This window comes from Lepisosteus platostomus, chromosome 3 (genome assembly GCF_059453375.1).
Source record: "Lepisosteus platostomus isolate fLepPlt1 chromosome 3, fLepPlt1.hap1, whole genome shotgun sequence".
In the NCBI taxonomy this organism is placed as follows: domain Eukaryota; kingdom Metazoa; phylum Chordata; class Actinopteri; order Semionotiformes; family Lepisosteidae; genus Lepisosteus; species Lepisosteus platostomus.
Genome location: NC_142613.1, coordinates 72,422,640 through 72,436,754, shown reverse-complemented (window position 1 = coordinate 72,436,754; position 14,115 = coordinate 72,422,640). Strand labels below are relative to the sequence as shown.

The 14,115-nt window shown below is 42.4% G+C and overlaps 1 protein-coding gene across 1 annotated transcript; it reads right to left on the bottom strand.

Annotated features, from left to right (window-relative positions):
- Positions 1 to 8,193: 8,193 nt before the first annotated feature.
- pnrc1 (proline-rich nuclear receptor coactivator 1) lies at positions 8,194 to 12,419 on the bottom strand. The gene is made up of 2 exons (XM_088626746.1): positions 11,246 to 12,419; positions 8,194 to 9,981 (listed from the first exon to the last, which is right to left on the bottom strand). The coding sequence occupies exons 1-2, from the start codon at positions 11,675 to 11,677 to the stop codon at positions 9,508 to 9,510; spliced, it is 906 nt and encodes a 301-aa protein (XP_088482872.1). The 5' UTR covers positions 11,678 to 12,419; the 3' UTR covers positions 8,194 to 9,507.
- Between the last annotated feature and the right edge of the window lie 1,696 nt (positions 12,420 to 14,115).

Below are 14,115 nucleotides of genomic sequence, written 5' to 3'. Positions count from 1 at the left end.
AAGTTGCGCAACCTGCCGCAGAACTGGGACGGTCAATCAAGTATTTGTTGACTTCCCAGAAAACTGGTCTTGCACGGTACCGTGAAAAGCAGATTAACATGCGGGCCTCTACAAAGCTAAAATACATTAGACACTCTTCCTTAAAGGGAAACATTTTAACTGAGGTAGGTGGCACTCCGAAAATAAAGAGAAGGATTTGAATAGGATTTTGAATGAAGTTACGCTTATTGAACCTGGAACCTGCTGTTCTGTGGTGCGGGACTGCTGTCCATTCCTGGCGCGAAATACTCTTCAAATCATACTCCACCTGCTCGAGGGAGCCACACTTATATATGAAAATGGGGGAAATACTGTATATAAATTCCTGCCCCTTGTGTTGGCCGTTCAATCCCAGAGCAAACATCTCTTACATGGCTGTGCCAGTCTTTGGGTCCCTTCCAAAATGCAGTAGTTTGCATCCTGCTGTTCTTCATGCTGTGTTGTCCCAGACATATTGGGATACGTCTCTCCTGTGTGATATTGTGAAGGAGGCCTATTCCAGATCCTGCTCAGCCCCAGTGTGGCAGGGGATTAGTAGGTCAGTGGCTGGTATTTGGCTATCATATCGCACATACTGTACAATACGATAGTCCAGGGTTAGGGGTTACTGGAGTCCACTGTGGAGATTATCATGTGGAAGAGTAGGACGTGGTAAGGTGGCAGGCTAGAAACTGTACTGAATGAGATTGAAGAAAGATATAAGATATGAAAAACGGGTTAACTGATTTCTTTCTGCACAAAGACTTCTCGTGACGCAAGACATTCCAAGTGCTTAAGCACTTTTGAGTTATGGCAGGGATGGGAGTTAACTGATAAGAGAATCCAATTCAAGACAGACTCCCTAACTAAGGGAAGATACAACTGGCCATTCAAAGTGCTCAAGGTCTTGGGAATGCCCGAACACAGGTGACCTCCCCCAACTACCATGGTAACAAGTTGCGTCAGAAGTGGCTGAAGTTTGCTGTATAAACTGGATGTTTTGTACCTATATTACAAACAATACTTTAATCTTATTGTTCCTTTCATGCAATAAACTCAGTTGTTTAAACTTGATCTCGGGATCCAGAACTTATTTGTCTGTTACAATATGGTAAGGACATTTTGTGCCACTGCATCTACTGCAATTGGAACTAGAAAGTTCCAAGTATTACAAAACAGTCATCTGATCAACTTAGTACCTCAATAAGGATCTCTATTGAGAGAAGAGTTTGCAAGGGAAGTGTTTATACAGTTTACAGAATTCATATCTACAGTGTACTGCATTCTTCTAAACTAGTGAGCATAAACAAGTTTGGAAAGTAATCAGTCACAGTGATATTCTTGGTATCAGTTGCAGCGCTCGGGGGACAATAACAGCTTTCTTGGCAGTGGGAGCTGCAGACGTGAGTCTAAACCCCTCTTTCAGTTCCAGCCCCTTCCACTGTTGTGCAGGGATCGGGTGTCAGGTGCCAGTCACGTGGGGCAATGAGGCAAGACCAAGGGCCGCAGTGCCAGGGCTCGTAGAAAGGACCAGATGGATTGATCGTGGGTGTAAGAATTAAAAGGAGATGCAGACATCCCAACTTTGAAAAATTGTTTTCAGGAAGGGGGGGGTTGTCCATCCCGTCCCCCTTTAAAAAAAATCACAGCCATGTAATGAAATAATTTGCCGATAGATACTATAATATATATACTGTATGTATTACACTATAAATACTATAACTCACCAGTCCACTTGAATAACCTCACTTTCTTTGCAAACTCTCGTCATACAGAGATGGGGCATGTTAAGCAGTTCTGAGCAGATTCTCAGATGGCTCAAGGTCATTTTATATCATTAAATAATTTGCTGATGGTTTTTGGGGGCGGGGGTGTGGCCAACAGAAAACGTTGGGAGCGGGGGGGGGGGGGCGATTTCCAGGAGATCATGGATCACTGGTGGGAGGGAGTCAGGGCGGAGACGCTGATTTCTGGGAGACTCGGGGTGTCTGGAAATGGTTTTGGAAAAAGAGGGCAGAAATGATGACTGTAGTGAGGCTGACGGGGAGCACTCAGTTTTCTTTTTCATTCTCATTGGAATTTGTCATCCGAAGTGTGTGCAACTCACCTGCTTCGCTCAGGATCTTCCTCGGGAACATCCCAGGAGCATTAAACGATGTCCAGCCCTTCTAGTGAGCAGCTGTGTGGATTTTGCCAATTTGGAAATGTAATAAAAGTTCTGAGGATATCCGAGAGCTATCCAATATACACACGTCCAGTGTGGACTGGGCAGTAACGTCGTGATATGGTGTTACACACTAGACATTTCTGCGTACAGCTGAGGAGTTGCTTGCAGTTTTGATTTGGTGTGATAGGATGTGACACATTACCAGTAGGGTTTGGTGATTTAAAGGTGCTGTTTGCTATTTGTGAAGTGATCTAATTTTTATATGTGAATTTCTTCCACAATAGTTAATAAAACAGCATCTCGATTCTCCTGGTGAGCACACGATGTCAAGAATGTTTATGTAACAACATCAGTAGAAGGAGCACTCCTGTCAGCATACAATTCCATTTATTTTTATATAGCGCCTTTCACAACAAGGTTGCCCCAAGGCATTTAACGAAGCAGTGTGACAGTACATGACATTACAGGCATACAGGCATACAGCAGATGTTCAATATTTCCTCGAAAATATGGTTCTAAAGTTGTTCTCAAGATTAACTTTTTTAAGGTTATAGATTGGTTTAAATGTATTTGGCCGTTCAAGCCAATAAATCCCAAAAACAGATGCCTATGTTTCTGGAAGTTGGGGCTGTGTGATTTTGTTTTTTGCTTTATGCAGTGCTACACAATCGGTTACGTCTACACCAGCAGCCCCACTTCCCATCAAATAAAAATATATAGACGAGCTGTGAATGAATACGTAATACAGCAAAGAAATGGCCCTGGTCAAAGTCACCAACGATCTTCTAATAGCTTCTGATTCTGGTTCTCTTTCTATACTCATCCTCCTTGATCTCAGTGCTGCTTTTGACACTGTTGACCATAACATCTTACTTTCTCATCTTGAGACTGTGTTTGGAGTTTCTGACACTGCTCTCAAATGGTTCAAATCTTACCTCACTGATCGCTGTCACTATGTCTCTCTTAATGGGTACAGGTCTGAAATTGGTCTTGTTAAGTCTGGTGTTCCTCAGGGCTCAATACTGGGCCCTTTGCTCTTCAGCATTTGCATGTTCCCTCTTGGTCAGCTTTTAAGCTCACATGGCCTCAGCTTTCATTTTTACGCTGACGATACTCAAATATACATCCATACCAAACCCGACACTGATGTGGCTGTCTCTATTCTATCTAATTGCATCTCTGACATAAAAATTTGGATGACTAAAAACTTCCTTCATCTTAACTGTGACAAGACTGAAGTCATGCTTATTGGCACCCCCCATCAACTTCGTAAAGCCAGTCCTGTAACCCTATCTGTAGATGGCTCTGTATTTGAGCTTCAATCAAAATTGAAAAACCTTGGGGTTATATTCGATTCTGGCTTAACATTCGACCCACATGTGCAGCATACTGCTAAAAAATCTTTTTTTCACCTAATATCGCAAGACTACGCCCTATGCTATCATTAACTGTGGCTGAAAAGCTGATCAACACATTTGTATTCTCTCAAATTGACTACTGCAATGCTCTACTCGCAGGGGTATCAAAATCTACTCTGAACAAACTGCAGTATGTCCAAATTTTCTTCACATTCTGCCCTCCTTACTGTCCCCCAAGCCAGTCTACATTGTATGGGTGACAGGGCCTTCTCCTGTTATGCCCCCAAGCTCTGGAACTCTTTGCCCAAGGATATCAGAGAGTCACCTTCTCTAAACTCCTTCAAATCCAGACTCAAAACCCTCTTCTTCAGAAAAGCCTTTACTTAACTGGTTCCATTCTTCACCCCTCTGCTCTTCTTAGTACCACCATCCATGTCTCCTCTGTATATTGTAATTGTGTCTTATCTTGTGTATTCTCCTTATTTATTGTTGTTGTCATCCTGTAAAGCGCTTTGAGAAGCCACCTTTAAAGGTGCTATATAAAATAAAGTTTATTATAGTTTTTATTATCATATATATAAAATTATTACTATTAAAAAAACAATCGTTTTCTGTGTCTGTACATTCTATTCGTCTGAGATTTTTTCTGTTTTTTCCCACGAAAGACCATTACCCACAAGGCACATATGACTGTACATATTCAGGACTTCTACAAAGTTCTCGAAAGCTTTGATGTTTACAACCCCCAGGAATAAACTCAGGACACGTTGTTTACAAACGCAGAAGGTTTTCACATTTGCCACTAGGGGGCGCGGTCTTCTTTTTACCGTGGTCTTATTAGGGTGCTTTGAGAATTAGGACTTGTACTACTTGTAGCAGCAGTAGTAGATAGTAGTAGCAGCAGCAGCATTAGTAGTTGGAATTGTACCCAAAAATCTACATTCAAGATTTGCTGTTTTCAACAGCAGGGGGCTTTCGGCATCTGTGAATCAAAATCCATCATCTGTGTTTACAGTATATTACAACAGCCACATTGAACTGCGAACTGCGAGGCTGATCATTTCTCACCTTTCAAAGCGATTAATTATTACCGACAATAAAGACAAATAAAATTGCACTATTAAATGTTTCAGCTGGCTGTAATAACCTGAGAAAGTAAAGAGAAGCTCTTTGTTTTAAATTACAGGAGAATTCACACGCTTCTGTCATGTTCCTCTAACTGGTTACGTCTTCATAAAAGTCCACAGCCTTGGCATCGATCACACAGCTTCAGGCTTCTTCACGGTCTGTCTCACTTTCCCCACTGTGGAAAGAAATTGATCTGCATTTCGCAGCAGGTCGGTTAAAAGGTCTGTCCGACCTTTCTGGCTTGAAGGTGGATCATCAAAAGGCACTGATTGGAGTGCTGTGAAACAGAGCAAGAAAATCTGCAAAGCAGTGAAAAGCAACACATCTGTTACCGGACTAGACATGCACGTACGCATAAATGTATTTATATTATAGTTGGTATAATTATAGAGGTTGCACAATATCTACACAACACATAACGTATAAGCACATTGTTACGAGACGTTCTTTCAGGACCCTAAACAGAGGACACAATCCGGAGGGGAGTGAACACACACTGGGGGGAGACGAGGAAGCGGGCGGGGGCCCGTGGTCCAGGCGAACTGTCCAAAGGGAAATCCAGTGCAGGCGAAAGTCCAGGGCCGGGAGATCAATCCAAGACGAAATAAAACAAAGTTAAAAACCGCAGCGGGATCCGGCGAAGGATCGGGGGGGGGAAGGGGGAACGGAACCAGGCGCTCCAGGTCCCGGGTTCGGCTGGGTTAGGACACCTAGGAGGCGAACGCCACCCGAGCCGCGGACGTAGGGCGACTCGGTGGTAGGCGAGTCTCCGGGCGTCCGTGTTCCCGAGCAGAGCCCGGAACAGAGTGAGCGCCGGGCTTTTAAAGGTGGGCTGGAACAGGGAGCAGGTGCACAACAGCAACTAAAAAGTGAACGAGCCGGAGCGCCCTTAAGGGGGAGGGACTGCAATCGTGACACACATACTGTAGTGTGTAAGCAGCCCCTTAATGTATGAATACATGTATTTTGCTAAACTTTGTTTCTACAGTTTACATGATATATAGCAGCAGTTTGGGTTCTACCAGCACTGTTGTTGAACAGTACAGAAGTTACTGCATTGTAGGATAAGACCTTAACTATAACCAACAGGCTATAACAATGTTAGAAATACAAGGCGTTGTTCTTAGTTCTGACTACTTTGTAGCTGAGGTGCAGTCAACTGCTCTGATTCTTTGATAGCCAATATTTCTGTGTTGGTTTAGCTCATATTTAAATAGCAGGACCCTGCTTTCTGAAAATGAGATACAACGCCCTCCAATTTGTTGGAAGAAAAAAATAAGATGTACATATCAGTTATACAGGATGATATAAAACTGAATTTTTCTCATCTGGATTCCATGTTATCGTATTTTCTAAAATGAAAAAAAAATAAATCAAACTGAAAACCTTTGAGAAATTTAAAATGGTAAAAATGGCCTTCAGTCATAAGTACAAATGATTAATGAACTGTCATGTTAGTGGCTATTATCACCCTGCAACTCACACCTGCCAACCCACTGAAGCTAAGTGGGTGGGAGCCTGGTCAGTACCTGGAAGGGAGACCTCCTGGGAAAAACTAAGGTTGCTGCTGGAAGAGGTGTTAGTGGGGCCAGCAGGGGGCGCTCACCCTGTGGTCCATGTGGGTCCTAATGCCCCAGTATAGTGATGTGGACACTGTACTGTAAAAAGGCCCTGTCCTTTGAATGAGACCTAAATTGAGGTCCTGACTTGCTGTGCTCATTAAAAATCTGAGGGTGTTTCTCTAAAAGAGTAGGGGTGTTGACTAATCCTGGTGGTGCTACACACTGGTGGTTGTGGAGTGTCTGGAGAAACACTATATAAGTGTAAAGAATTAATTATTATGATCCTAAGTAACTGCATCACACACACATTTGAACAGCACAGAGACACTGTGATATTGCTTTGTTTGCTCTGGCTACTCTGGCTGTCCTTTTGGTAATCAGAAATTTGATCAACATTGATTTTTTTTTGTTTTTTGGAAGATGGTTGTGAATTTATAACTTGGCATAATAAGGCACCTTAGTGATAGTGACAGACATCCTGGCTGTTGCTCAAACAGCAGACAGAATAAATTTGAATTTAAATGTTTAATTTCAATGTGCTTTTAATAGTCAAACGGGGCCTGTCATGGAAATATAACTATCAAGGAAGCCACAAGAGAGAGTTCTCACCTGAGTAAGGACTTTATTTCAATATTGCAATATTGGGAGCCCTGCTGCCACTCTGCAGCGTGCATTAAAGGCTCAACTCGTTACAAGCAGGACAGGGTTTTTATAAGATGTTGCGCTGTAAGAGAAAGCTCAGCACTTTGTCCCTTCTAACACTTCCCCTTTCCCTAAGACAAAACAGATTACATCATAAAAACGAAAGAAGAAGCACCAATAGATTTGTTTCAAAGCTTAACAGTTACCTTTGGCTAATCTAATGACTCAGACAGTACATCCTGTTTTGATACACTGTCTTCTAAAAGTAACCTAGACAGTGCGTAGTTTGTTGACACACTGTCTTCTAAAAATCTGCACGGAGCACAGCAGTTACATCCTTGTTATATATTTTCCTAAAGCTCTCTACATTTTAAGAATCAATTTACTTATTAGATTTCCATTTCAGGCCTTTACATAATTTCAGTTGTAAAACACTGCTGGAGTGTCAAACGACAACTTCCAAGTTGATGAGCTGCTGAAGCTCTGGCTGGTCGTGACTAACGACAACACACTAGGCAGACTGATCTACTGCTCAGCTGTCAAGACCACGATCACACACATATTGCATTCATTACAATCAGGCTCATTGTTTCACACTTTTCTTCTTTTGCTTAGGTTATTCCTTCTTGTATTTATTAAACATGCCAATAAAGGTCGACACGTAGTGTGCATCAGATGGATGTATAACCAATAAAACCTCTGTACTTACCCAAAGGTTACTTACCAGACACAACCTGCAGTGTCAAAAGCCAGTGTCTGCTTCTTATACAATTAAGGACTAGACCAGATGTGTCCACATGTCCTAGAGAGGAGGTGTGTCTGCTGGGTTTCATTCCAGATCAGCTCTAGACGAGTTAAACAAGCTAGAAACTAGCTGAACAAAACAGTTTGGGTTTTCCATCTCGACTATTCCCACTGCTTTGGCGACATGCGTGGAGCTCTGTATACTGTTTGCAAATGATTTTCTACCCAAGAGCCACTGCATTCACCTCACGTTTCGAACTTTACGGTGTCACAGGATAGAGCATGTGATGGGCTGGGAACCAATCACATTGAGCCACGCACCATCACAACACCACGTTTGTACATTCGGCCATGTGTATTTTACATTTTTCGAATACCCTGTAGCACAGAGATCTCTTCTAGAAATCATTCTCCATATTGTATACTCCTCGTTAGAGAAAGCAATGAGGACCTATAGATTCTTTTTTTTCCTTGCAGAGAACAAGATGGCTGACAGTTACAGGTGTATGTTTGGACTTAACGATTTTAACCAAAACACATTCAAGGTAAAATTAAATGAAGGACAAAAAGGCTGTTGTGGGGGATGCCAAATATTTTAATTCAAATTTGAGAGCACACACACGTGTGTGACACACACTCAACAAATTGCAGATTAGTGGGCTCAAGCAGCAATGCTTTTTTTTTCTTATCACATGATCCTGGAATAATAAAAATAAACTGTTGCAACACAAAGTCTGGAATTTTGATACTGTATATTACTTTCCATTTCTGCACCTTTTTAGATCCAAGAAATCACAATAGCTGCCTGACTACATATGGCAGAGGTTCCCAGCTATGGACTAGAGTCCAGTAGGTCTTTCGTGTCTCTTTTTAAAACAAGTGCTTAAGGCTGTGGAAAAAGTTCCAATTAAATCTTAAAGTTGGATCAATTTAACACTTCTCCTAGATGAAGAGCTACCTACAGGAGACATTGAAACCCTGCTGGATTTCACATTTCAAAGCTACAAGCTAGGAACCCCTAAAAAACGGCATGAGAGAACAAGCCTATTTTAAAATCAACCTATCTAATCACAAGAAAACATCTTTCCTTTGACAACTTCCATTATATTTTCTTTGGATCTTAACCCAAGAACTCACAGATGACATTATAAGATACAACAAAGACACATAAATAAATGTTCTTTCTTGAACTTCAGGTCAGTGCTGGTAATACCACCTCAAGAACGATGCTTCTTTAACAGTCTAGCAGGCAGCTTTCCTTCTCTGAGGTCGCAATTCTTACATTATAAAACTTTCACATCTTCATCCCAGCTCTTGGACTTCACAAAGATTGTGCCACTTGGATTGCAGAATCCTCCGCAGTGCATTCAATGAATAGCAGCCATTCAGGATGACGCAGTTTTAAGAACCACAGTTCATTCCATATATGTTAGAAGCTAGGTGCCTCAGCACCTGTGTGGTTATCAGTCTTGTGCAAATTTGTAAGAATCTTTTCTTACCTTCATTGTGCCCCAATGGGTACTGCAGTCTTCAAATGTATAGGTTTTTTTTGTTCAGTTTTGTTTTCTAGACAAAATAAAACCATTTAAAAAGTGCAACACCTCGGGGTGCTTAATACATTTTAAGTTTCAGTAACAAAACTATATTTTACTTTGGTTAAAATAACATGAAAAAATATACACAAATATTACAGTATTTACATTTACACAAGTTCCTTAAACTGTACAAGGCCGCTGTTCTGCACAAGTATAAAATCTAAAACAGCCCAAAACTTCGGGACTTCCTGTTGCAACGATTTCCTATTCCAGTGCTCCTCCGAGTCGTGTTTTCAGTGCCGATTCCCAGAGGGGTACGACGTTTTTTTTTCCTTCTGCTTCCGAATCTCCAGTCACGGCTCCGCCTGGACCTTCAGCAGAGTCTTCAGGTGAACGGTCATGAGCTCCCGGCTGGGGCCGCTGGCCCGGGGGCCCCTCTCCCCCACCCAATGGCTCGGGGGCTTGGGGAGCACGCTGGGGGAGGGCGGCTCGCTGAACTTGGCGCCCGCGTAGTTCTTCTCGCCATCCCTGAGGGGCTCTTCGGGGCCGGGCTCGGCCGCGCGGACTGCGGCCAGCTTGTGGAAAACGTCACCCGAGTGTAGCGGTTTCTTCCCCTCGCCGCCGCACAGCTCCAGAGGAGGAGACCTGAGGCGGGGGCCGTTCTCCTGCCCCCTCGCTGGGGAGACCTCGCCGAGCATGCTGGGCCTGGCCCTCTGGCTGCTGCCATTCAGAGGCTGGGCTGGCTGCTCACATTTGTTCAGGTTGTACACAGAGTGGCCGCTGGTAAAGGGGGCTCTGTCGGCTCTTCCTGTTTTTGACTTCAATACCTAAGGGGGTGGGGGAAAAAAAAAAAGAATAAATGCGCCTTTAGATCGCAACAACTTAAACCCGCGTTTAAGGACGGCTCCTTAGAAAAATGTTTCTCCCATCTCGCAGTACATCGGAGAAACGACCTCGCTGTTTGAACTCTTTGTTGTCACTTTCAGTGTCAGTTAAAGAGGTTTTGATGTTCCAGAGAGACAAGACTCTATTGATCCCGAAGGGAAATCGAGGCGTTACAGCAGGCCCAGCCCAAGACAAGCAAAAACAAGACATCAGAATAGACGGAAAATTAAAATACGTACAGTAATACACAATAAATATATAAGTGTTTGCAAAATACGCTCACTGTAAAACAAGACGTGCATAGGTATATACAGATTGAGTGTCGAAAAAGCACAATAGTGCAACATGCTTTCCATGTTATCCGATACTTCAATCACAAACTACAAAGGAATCTGCGTTTTTTTGTTTACAGTAGTGATTCTAGACGTTATGTAATTTCTACAATAGGTAACCGAAGAACATTCAGGGGTAATTTCCAACTTCATCCCGCTCCTGGGCAGGTCAAGCTTATATCGCAAGAAAAATAAATCCAGTAATGACGTTTAAACAACAAGGCGGTTATTAGACTATGTCATCCGGTTTCGGGGTGATTATTATTACATAATAACCCGACCGCCTTGGCACAGCGCCATCAGAAAACTGTTGAGGATCCTTCATCAACCTCGGCTCAAACTGCACGTTCGCACCTGGCACAACCTAACCCACTACCGCCTGCCCCCGCAGGCTCGCGGCTCCTCATTACTTATTCATACTGCCGAGGACCGCCGCGCTGATTGGCTGATCTGAGAACCGTCGTCATATTTTCCAGCGGTGGGTCAACCAAACTCGTTTGATTTCCGCCGAATTGGAACAGCGGTAGCGGGCAGCTAACCCAGCGCACCACATAATGGGCAATGTATACAAAACAAACGCTGGGGACCCACAGCCCTTAATGAAGTGTCGTCACCTCAACGACCACAATATTTACGCATGGATGCGTTACTAAACTATTCTAAACAAATAAAACGTGAAATGTTCACTTCCGTTATTGGTATACATCAAGCGAATTACATCAGGTAGCAAAACAAGCTGTTGCCCCCCACCACCTTTGACACCGATGACACGGTTCCTGGGACCCTCTACAACAGTAATATCGCCACCCGTTGTTCTCGTCTTTATCACGCACCCGGTGATGTTTCACAAACGAGAACTTAATCGACATCTTACCTCCTTTTTGGCCCCTTGCTTGAGGTGGTGGAGTGTAATTGCAGTAGCAGCCTGCGCTCGGTTGGCGACAGCCTCAGTCTTTTTGATGCCAGCCCCGGGGCTGCTGCTGCTGCTGCTGCTGCTGTTGTTGTTGTTGATGTCTGTGAAGCGTGTGGTGCCATTTCGGAGCAGAGCCGGGTGTTTCTGGCCCTGCTGCTGCTGCTGCTGGTGGTGGTGGTGGTGGTGAAGGAGGTGGTAATGGTGTCGGTTCTGCAAGCCCGTGGAGGCTGAGCGCACTCGCCTCCCCGCTTTCTTCAGCAGCGCCTGCCTTTTGTTCAGGTTCGACCCGACGGGGGTGGGCTTGCTGTTCTCGATGTTATCGAGTTTAGACTCGATGTGGTGGCTGAGAGTTTCCCCGAGCATGATCTGAAAGTCGCACGAAGGAGGATACATCGGCTACCTGGAGCGGCAAAAAAAAAAAAACTTTCCTTTCAAAACAGCTCCGACTCCTTGTCAATGAGCCCATATACTTGCTCCGCACGGCCGTTTCCTCACTCTTTGTTGAGTCCAACCTGCTCGCTTGCTAAACAAGTCAAGTAAAGCTGTACCTGGAGCCTCGGCCTTTGTTTATCTTCCGATTCCGAAAATCTTTTCTTTCCGAAAAAATTGTTTTTTCTCTTGCCAAAAAGTCCCCTTTAAAGAGATGGCGCAGGATACAGAGTAAACGAAAATGGCGGAGCAGGAAGATTCACTTCCTTATTGTAAACAAAAAATCCGAGAACACGCCAACGACTCCGCGCAAAGAAAAACAAGATTAAAAAGCAAACGAGTGCTACTTTCGCCGATCTACCCTTTTGCGTGGATTTTAACATCTGTATTCTGAAACCTGAAAACTTAATGCGCTACGTTTCGTAAACAACGTCAAGACCACGACGCAAATTTGAGTTAGATGTGTTAGGTCGAGCTACTCGGTGTCGATCAAGACGCTGCCCTTTGTCTAAAATGTTCTCAGAAATTCAAACTTTATGCTTTTCAAGGCCGCCTCCCACTATGTTGCTTAATGATTTTACCAACACAAACCCCGTCCGCACCTCCTCTATAAAAGCAACACAATGCAGGCTAAAACAAACACGGGAACGCCTCGAAGGTATTAACTACAACTGCTACGCCAATCGCCCGTTTCTATTCCTGCCACTGGGACCTCCTTTTTAAGAGACGTCATATACGCAACATCTCAATCTCATTTGCTCGTTGTACCAGGGACTTTCCGAAACTGGGAGTTTTGAGGAAGTTATTAAAACTTCGACCGGTTGCCTTACGTAGTGGAAACTGCTTAATGATGCAATGTACAGTAATTCAGCGTGACGCGCTGCAAAGGAATTCACAGTGTAAAGTCGGTCTTTATATACAAGTATGTAATGCATATATGTTTAATATTTTTCATATATATATATTATCAGCGATGTGAAGCCCTGTAATCTGGTCATTTGTAACCGACTTAATTAAAATTAAATTAAAATTCTATGAAAACGTGGATTGTTTCTGATGACTGTTCTTTGGTAACGCTCTATAAAACATTTATAAATCTCATTTTCATAATATGAAATACTGTACAGAAAATATTTAGCTCATTTAGTGTTGTAGCTTAACACTTATTGTGCATATACAATTTCTCACTCGCTAATACAGGCTAAACTGTATTAGCGAAACAACAAGTTCAGTTGTTTAGTGAGCTACAAAAACTACGGACATCCCTACGTTTATACAGTATATATATGGTATTCCTTATCAACTTTATCAATTCCTTCTTATTTAGGTCAATTGTATTGGAAAGTTTTATATGATGTAATTTACAGACGTTTACAGGAATATTTCAAGAGAATATTCCTGTAAATACTACTGCTAGTGATGCTTCCCATTCTACTCCTAATACTCATAACCAGGGTAAGTGGTACAGTATTTTACCCTAAAACCTTTTGATTTAAATATAGCTTACAAGAGCAGGACTTGGCCACTGTTTGAGATGTAACCGTGCTGTACTGTAACCCAGGGATTATTTGAGTGCTGACATAATATATATATAAATAATTACTGTAATTTAAATATTTTGGTATAATTAAAAGAATCAGAGTAATTCAGTCAAATAATTATTTAACTGATGTTGTTAACGAAAGCAACTTCCATGTGTATCATTTTATACAGCTCGGCTTCCTACCATAGAAGTATGAGCGAACAGCAGTGCTCCATCGAAAATGTGAACCCATAGTCTTTCAACTCAATTACACAGATCCAACTACTACAAAGTGAATTTGATAAGAAAAAATATTCAAACAATCTACATTAAATAGCCATACAAATTCTAGAATAAAGGAATTATTACAACACCGAGAATGAAGAGTAGAAGTGAGAGTCATTCCTGGAATTTCTTTGTGCAGTCATGTTCTTCTTTATGTTTCATGCAGGAAGAAAGAAAGTTGCACTTAACTGTGGTATTTCCCAATGTGCACTTAAATTGATCAAAAAATGTCCATAATCCTCTACTGTGAATTCACTTCATCCTCATGGAAAAGGATTTTCCAATAATAAAATGAAACCAACAGCTCTTGAATTGTATTTGTAATGTTTTTTTTAATTTCCCTTCCTGTTCACACTGAACAATTGAACAATAGATTCACAAACCATATAATTATGTACAACTCATAGAAAAAAAACACTAATTGGATTAGCCAGGGCATGGGGCAAAAGAGTTCAGCTATTCAGTTTTAATGCTCACATGCTGCATTCAAAAAGAATGTCCTGCAAAATACTTTGCATCCTCTCGTGTTCGTGTCCTGCGAAATTATTCACTTCTTTTCCAATGATGTCCTATTTTACTGAAATGCAAGCGATGC

Excerpts from the sequence above, each read along its gene's own strand:
- pnrc1 (XM_088626746.1), bottom strand. The coding sequence starts at position 11,677 with ATGTATCCTCCTTCGTGCGACTTTCAGATCATGCTCGGGGAAACTCTC. Across the intron at positions 9,982-11,245 it reads AGCAAGGGGCCAAAAAGGAG|GTATTGAAGTCAAAAACAGG; the intron begins GTAAGATGTCGA and ends CCACCCCCTTAG.